The 7,272-nt window shown below is 45.9% G+C and overlaps 2 protein-coding genes across 3 annotated transcripts in view; both read right to left on the reverse strand.

Annotated features, from left to right (window-relative positions):
• Positions 1-4,522, reverse strand: part of MMD (monocyte to macrophage differentiation associated) — a 43,777-nt gene extending 39,255 nt beyond the window's left edge. For both annotated transcript variants that reach the window (XM_027795632.2, XM_027795627.2), the window contains exon 1: positions 4,467-4,522. In XM_027795632.2, the coding sequence (XP_027651433.2) occupies positions 4,467-4,507 (41 nt within the window). In that variant the 5' untranslated portion in view covers positions 4,508-4,522. The remainder of the gene's footprint in view (positions 1-4,466) is intronic.
• A 38-nt stretch (positions 4,523-4,560) lies between these two features.
• On the reverse strand, positions 4,561-4,915 carry SMIM36 (small integral membrane protein 36). The gene has a single exon (XM_055794468.1). The coding sequence runs from the start codon at positions 4,888-4,890 to the stop codon at positions 4,561-4,563; it is 330 nt and encodes a 109-aa protein (XP_055650443.1). The 5' UTR covers positions 4,891-4,915.
• Positions 4,916-7,272: the final 2,357 nt, after the last annotated feature.

Genomic DNA, 7,272 nt, shown 5'->3' on the forward strand with positions numbered 1-7,272 from the left:
AGTATATTTACAGTGGAACAGGCTCACATGAAAGACATATATTCATAGACTTTAATGACACATTTGACTTGAACTAATGTTGAAGAAATCTAGAAATGTGGAGATTTTATCCTCCTGCTCTATCTGTGTAACCCTTTAATAAAGGCCTTACAGAAGCGGTAATACGTAACTTTAAAAAGGCACTAAAGCCAATTGAAAGCGAGCCAGTGCAGACTGAATTCCTGCTTCCTGCCGAACAGCGATAAATCCTCCCACCACCACGCAGTTCCCTTCAAATCAAACATCAGACCGCCACCAAGACCACAGCTCACCCAAAGCAAGTGCTTTGAGGCTCTGTGTCCATGGTTTCCCTAGATTTACTGTGGCTTGTTTGTGGATTTCTATGCACCACCCGCTCCGGCCATTTTCTGTTGGAATATATTTTATTTTGTTTTCTTTGAACCTATTGGGGCTAGGTCATGGAGTGAAATTCAGGTGCAGCCCCTGCATGCCAGTTCTGTAGTAACCCCCTTATGAACCACACAAATGTCTAAGGAGAGAAATCTCAGTGCAGAGGGCAGAAGAGCAAAGAAAATTGATGCGGAGCAGAGACACGTGGAGCGAAGTGCAGTGGGAACATGAGCTGCCCAGGGATGACCCATAAGCCAAGGGCAGAACTGGGAACAGAGCATCTTTCCTAAATCCTTGTCTATCTATCCAATGCTCTCCAACTCATTGCTTCTGAATAAATGTTAACACAGTTTTTACCAACATCTTATTCATTTGCTAATGGCACTTACTTCAAAACAGTATTTCTGCGCTACATGTCCAGGCCTTAAAATACCATCTAATCTTCTAGGCAAAACACACATCTACACAGGCACAGTTAAAATTACGGAAGGCACAAAACTGGTCAACTGAACAGCGATGGAAGTGCCTGATACAGAGAATGCGCAAAGAGCTGCATGAGTGCTGTTTTACTGCAGCTGTATATCTCGACAGCATGACGTCCCAGCGCTTTCCCCATGCTGCCAGCTGTGGAGCAGAGCTTGCAGGATGCTGCAGATATCTCCAAGGAACAGCTCAGTCTCCGCAGAACTCCCCTGCACAGCTCAGTTTGGTACAGCTATCGGCGAAGCCTGGGTTTAGGGTGCTTTTTATACCATGTGAAATCAAACAAGGGATATGCATTTTACGCCACATATTTTAGGGAAAATAGCTGCACCGCTATGAGAATAGTCGTGTCTATTTTCTTGCAAGGATGCAAGGGACGTGGCAGGGCACTGCAAATACTCAAGGGAATGCAGCTTCAAGGGTGATTTCCTGCAGGCTTGGCCTGATAGAAGTCCATTTGCATGCATTAATCTTGCCACAGTCATTAAATAAAGCATGGTAGTGGAGACCTCCACAAAGCAGTAATTTCACTTGCAGCGACTGATTACTTGCAGTTCTCTGTACGTACCCAAGGGCGCTCTCACTGCTTTAATACACCAGGATTGTCCTGGTATAGACAAACCTAAGAAAGTCATTTTATTCCTATTGGGAAGGTAAAGTCCTGATGCACTTTAGTCTCATTTTCTGGAAGGGGATTCTACCTACTGCTTAGAAATGCTGCCAGGAGGAAAGTGTCATTTACCTCCACGTTTCAGGGCAGAGTCCACCAGCTCTATCACAACTGATAACTTTCCTTACGAGTGAACACTGTGCTCCCAGGAGCTGCTCCGCTGCCTGCAGCCTCCCCAGGCACTGCCTGCTGCCCTACAGCCCCGCTGCCTAAAGCTTAAACAAGAAAACCCGAACATGCCAAAAATCAACAACTTTGCCACTGAGTTTCAAGGAGCCAAGAGTCTGTGGCTGGCATACACAAAAGGTTTGCTGTTAGAGAAAAACACGTATCTGGCGAATTTCAGCTGTCTACAAGTATTTATTAACATAGCCTTGCAAGTCTCTATCTCTGCATGTATTACTTACATAAACACAGTGCAAAGATACAGCAGATGTGTCATGGTATCATTACATCATTTGCGTGACCTTCATCAAAGAGCTTTTCTGCTGGCATTGTGGCATTTTATATGACATCTCACCAAAGAAAACAGCTGTGCCACACCTGTGATATTTTTGAGCTCTTTTTAGTCTCCCCAAAGTCTTCTTAGCAAAGTTTATTATTTCTGTTCCCTAACACCAAGGATCTCTTATCACTCAGAAGGCTCCTAGTAGGTGGGATGATATATGAACACGCAAACAGCTTTTAAGAGCTTGTAAACTGAAGATAAGGCAGATAGGAGAGCCCAAGGAAAGATAACGCTGGCCTGCGTGGGTGGCAGTGGCCATAACATACCAGCAGCTTGGTCACTGCCAAGTTTTGCCAAAGCAGCCACAACTTGCAGTTAACTAATTGCACTTTTTCAGTGCTAAATAACCAAAATAAGACATTCAGCATAATTATTTCAGCATGATGATATGTGGCAGAGGATCATCCCACAAACTTCTGCTTTATTACCAGTTTCGTCACATCAAGGGTTTTACTCCAGCTCTCGGGAGCCTTCCTTCCAGTTCCAGCTTCCCTCCAAAGCCAGGTGTATCTGCAACTCACAGGGGTGTAGAGGACAGCTTGAAAACAAAACCTGGGCTCACCCTCAAGAAGTTAGAAACCAAAAGAACCACTAACCATTCTGGTTTCTTTTTTAAAAATACAGATAAATAATGAGATACTCCATACCTCGAGATTTCTTTGCCAGTGCCAGGATGCTCTGCCAGCTGATGCATCAATCAGTACGTCTGGGGATGTAGCACAGGCAGCCAGTTACTACCCAGCTGGAGTACAAACCATGCAATCCAGCTACAGCGATTGTGGTTCGATTTGCTGCAGTATATTTCTGGAAGTATTTAAAATGCCTGTCCTGAAGGCATTAGGACCACTGCATCCAGTGAGTCATCCACGACACCTGACCTAGACAGGTAGTAAATCTCACCACGTTTACTTAAGCTTTCTGTAGGACCCTGTGGGTACTTCACATTAAGATTATGTAAAATAGCATATGGGACAGACATCTGCAGTAGTGTGGGGCCAATGCTATTTTTCCCTTAATAACCAGTTAAAATCCACCAGTTAAAGAGTACCATACCCAGTAACTCAAGCACTGTCTAGAGGGACACAGTAACCTGGCATCCTATCTTAGAGTTTCAGAAAACAGATTTCAGTTTTTTGCTCAAACATGGACACGTTTGGGTAGAACAAACCAACTTAAGCCACAAATTCCCTGCAGCCAAATAAGTTTTGAAATCTGGTTTGGCTCCATGCTGGCAAAATGTCTCTGCCAGCATGGAGCACAGCAGGGACCAACCCGGGCAGCATCTCCCCAGCTTCTTGGGTGGGTTTTGCAGCCCAGGCTGACGGGGACAGGGCAGGACCTGAGCTGGCTGTGCTCAGAAGCAGCTACCCAACACTGCAGCCACAAAGAAAACATTTCCCTTCCTTTCAAAGGATGTGAACTGAAGTCTACCGAGCACCGAGAGGGAGAAAACAAGGAAGATGTGGAAGAAACTTGCTAGCCAAGGCCTTTAGCTTATAGCTCACAAATCATGGGAAGAACAACAGGAGCTGATGCAGATAACATTAGATTTACAGGAGATACAGTAACAGCCTTCATGTGGCCCAGCTGGAACATGACACAGCTGGAGGAAGGCTCGGGGCAAGAGGCAAGGTCAGACACGTGGAGATGCACATTGAAAGCCAGGACGTAGGTCGCTCTTGCTGCAGAGGGTCAGAAATTCCTGTTTCAGTGGGGCAGACGGTGGCAGAGACACACGCCTATCGTTACTGGTAAATTCACCCCGGTTCATGCTTTCGTGCAGGTAGGAGGCATTGTACCCAGCTTTCCCAGGAAGCATATTGTATCCTGTCAGGTGATTTGTGTGGGGCAAGGGGTGCTCCGGACTGTAAAAGCAGAGCTTATGTTCTACCTACGGAAAATAAGTGCCAAGGCAGGGCTGGCACTGCCCTCTGGGGAGTTTATAGACAACATGGAAAGTATTAAATTCTGATGGGAGCAGCAGCTGGCTTCTATCAGAAAGACACTATCTCTAGCCTTTTAAAATCCCTAGCGTTTCTTTTCTCACAGGAGAGATAAACAGCCTTCCAAGGTCATTTGCACTCTGCCGGCTGAGAAAGATGTGCCGAGGCTGCAGAGCAGCGCAGCTCAGCCCGTTGGGATGGGATGCTTTGAAAAACACCGTGTTCCCGCAAAAACAATGGTACCGAGCATGACTTGAGATTAAACCAAGGCCTCTTCGGTGCCCGAGTGGATAACAGCATCACTGCTTCTGACTGCCAGTGGGCTGCAAGGCAGCAGCAGCGTAAATGGAAATTAGTCTCTTTATGGATGGCAGGCAGGACTGCAAGCCTATATCAATGCAGAGCATAGCTGAACATAAAATGACCCCCTTGGCAATGGCACCGTATCAAATAAATTGGCGTCTCAACTTACCTTGTGAACGCGTTATCCTTTTGCAAACGGAGAGTAAACATAGCAGACGAGGCAAGCTGATCGGCAGAAACCGGAGCTCTGAGGCAGGGTCCCCTTACACAACAGTAGTCCTTTTCCCTGGCAGGTCAGAGGAGTTTTCGTAGCCAGAGACGAGCCCCTTTGCCCAGCGGGTGCCGGGGGAGCCCTGCTGCATCACCACCAGCCGGATCGGAGGCTGGGTGTCTGCAGGGACCTCAGGAGCATATTCCTTGCTGGGATCCTTCCCCCTGCAGTCATAGAGCACGCAGGAGATCAGGAAAACCAGAAGCAAAATAACATAACTAGCTACCAGAATGATAAGATTCAAGGTAACAGGGTCAATCTCCAAATAAAACTCCATTCGGTCCCATACTATTGAGTGCAAACCCGGAGAATGAAGTTTCATATGCACAAGTGAGCGACTGCTAACTGATCAGAATAGATGTATTGGCTTTGCGGTAAAAATACATTAATCCTCAGGTCTCCTGTAGCAATGGATTTCCCTGAACTGGATGATTAAAGCAGCTCAGTTTAATAACTTAAGCTCCTTCTTTTAATGCCACGTTGCCTACAGTGGCAGAAGCTAAATTTGAATGCTACATTGACAGGAAAACAGCCCCCTTGCTCAGGGACTCTTTCCTTGATGGGCAGGTACCAAACTGGGTTTCCTCTAGGGGCATTTTGCAGAACATCCCTTCTACAAGTGGGTTTGGGCTTGTGGGCTGAAGAAAACTGAGCTGTGTAATTAGTAAATGAATACAGAAATAAATCAAGGAAAAAGTCATTTGCAAAGTAACTTCTCTCAAAATCTAATGAGCCTGATTCCGATTTCAACTAAGACCTTTTTGCCCTGTGCTAATGCTACAGAAGGGCTTTTAAAATTAATTAAAGATTTTTATTACCCAATTCCATATCAGGGTTACTGGGACACGTCACAATACGGTTATCAAACACTGCCCAGCCAGTCCTTGCACAAACGCAGCTGTAGAAGCCTGCTTCCCGCAGGCTGCTCTGTCCCCTTCAAGTCTCACACAGAAAAAAGCACAACACAACTGGGGCATTTCTGTAGCTTGGGCACCACAAATTTCTTTTGCCTATGTGGATCTTCTGCTTGTTAAAAAAAAAGGTGAAGTTTGTGATGTGGCTGTCCTCCGCCTGGCAGCAGTGCTCGGTTGCCCAGCCACAAAACATGCAAGTACTTTTTGCATCTTCCAGATTTGCATCACAGAAGCTGATGAGTGAGTCGGGACACATATAGCTGCCATGCATTGCCCACAGAGCGCTTACTTGTTTCCCTAGAAAACTGCGCTAGAGAGACCACCCCTCCTCCAGAAAAAACAAAAATGTGTAGCAGTGTATATGCTAGCAGGAAGGCTATCACATACAAAAGGCAGGAGGCGACGCTGATGAGCACCACAGACCCTATGTCAGCACGCTCACTGCTTCGACACAAAACTCCAAAGTTTTGGTCAGCGTTACAGTGCAGGAGGGTTTGGAAAAGATTAGGCTGCCTCAGCTCTTAGCACTGCCAGAGCTGTGGAAAAGGGCTTTACGTGTCAGCAGGAATCCGATCTGGCGTGTCTAAGCTGTGAGTAAGAAATATGTCATGAGGCCATCCATCCTGTGGCTGTCAACCTCGACACATGCCATTCATTTTAAGGCCAACATCAGCTGCATCTCTCACCATCTGCCGTCACGGGTCTTTAGCAGAGAAGTAATCCCAAGCCTGGCACTGCAAGAGGCACGCTTAGCAGGGAGGAGAGAAGCCCATGGCACCAAAGACACACATTTGTGTGACCCTCACGTTCTGTATCTGTTGCACATCACGTGGCCACCTCTGAAGCAGACCAGGCATCTGGCTGTTCAGTACAGTTTAGATGAAACTGAAATTTTTCAAGACAGGCTAAGGCTTTCAGTTATGCACTATCCTCCAAAGCAATGATCAGAACTGGGATTTGGTTTCAGTGCTCACTGGGAAACTGAAAGTCTTTTGAAAATCCCTCAAAAACGCCTCACAAGCACAAGCAACTTTGAAAAGCGATAGGGTTTATGGTCTTAAATTTCAATCATGTTGCGCTACAAAAACTTAGTACCGAAGTAGTAAATACAATATGGTTCACACGTTGAGAGAGAGGGGGGATTTTATGTTAAAGTCTTTCAAAGTAGTCCTCAGATGGCAGCCTGGATTCCGAAAATGTGCTCACAGAAGAAAGTTAATAGGATTTTTCTCACTTGCCATTATTTAGTACAAGCAAGTTTGCCAGACCTGAATTGTCTCCTCTGAAGTCCTCCATACAAATAGCTTGGTTTCAGATTCCTGTCTAATATTGCAGCTGGGACATACATGACATTAAGTGTTCACTTTAGATAGGCCTCATGCCAGCTTTCAGGGGGACTTTCCAAAGTGTAAAACCTGGTACTAGATTACTGCACCACCTTCCATGTTACCGCAGACGTGATCTCTTGGAAAGAGAAAAGCTTCCATATTTCTACATCTCTGCAGCTTCTCAAAACGCTGTCTTAGAGTGAAAATACATTATACTTTTAAAACACCTCCTGAAGGCTGTACCCAGGGCCTGGTTTGCAGCAAGGAGCATTCATGCTTTCGTTGTGTTCCTTGTCCTTGAGCTGGAAAAGCAGCCTGCGTCTGGAGTCAGCACATTGAAAAATGAAGTCTACAAAGGGATTTGACTTCAATACCGTTACTTATTCCCTCCTCCCAGCCCATGTCCAGAGCAGACCATAGACGTTCACTGTTTAACATTCCCATGCCCAAGGATTGCCAGGG

This window comes from Falco peregrinus, chromosome 2 (genome assembly GCF_023634155.1).
Source record: "Falco peregrinus isolate bFalPer1 chromosome 2, bFalPer1.pri, whole genome shotgun sequence".
NCBI lineage: Eukaryota > Metazoa > Chordata > Aves > Falconiformes > Falconidae > Falco > Falco peregrinus.

Bases quoted from the DNA above. Each gene is read 5' to 3' on its own strand.
- SMIM36 (XM_055794468.1), bottom strand. From the start codon at position 4,890: ATGAAACTTCATTCTCCGGGTTTGCACTCAATAGTATGGGACCGAATG.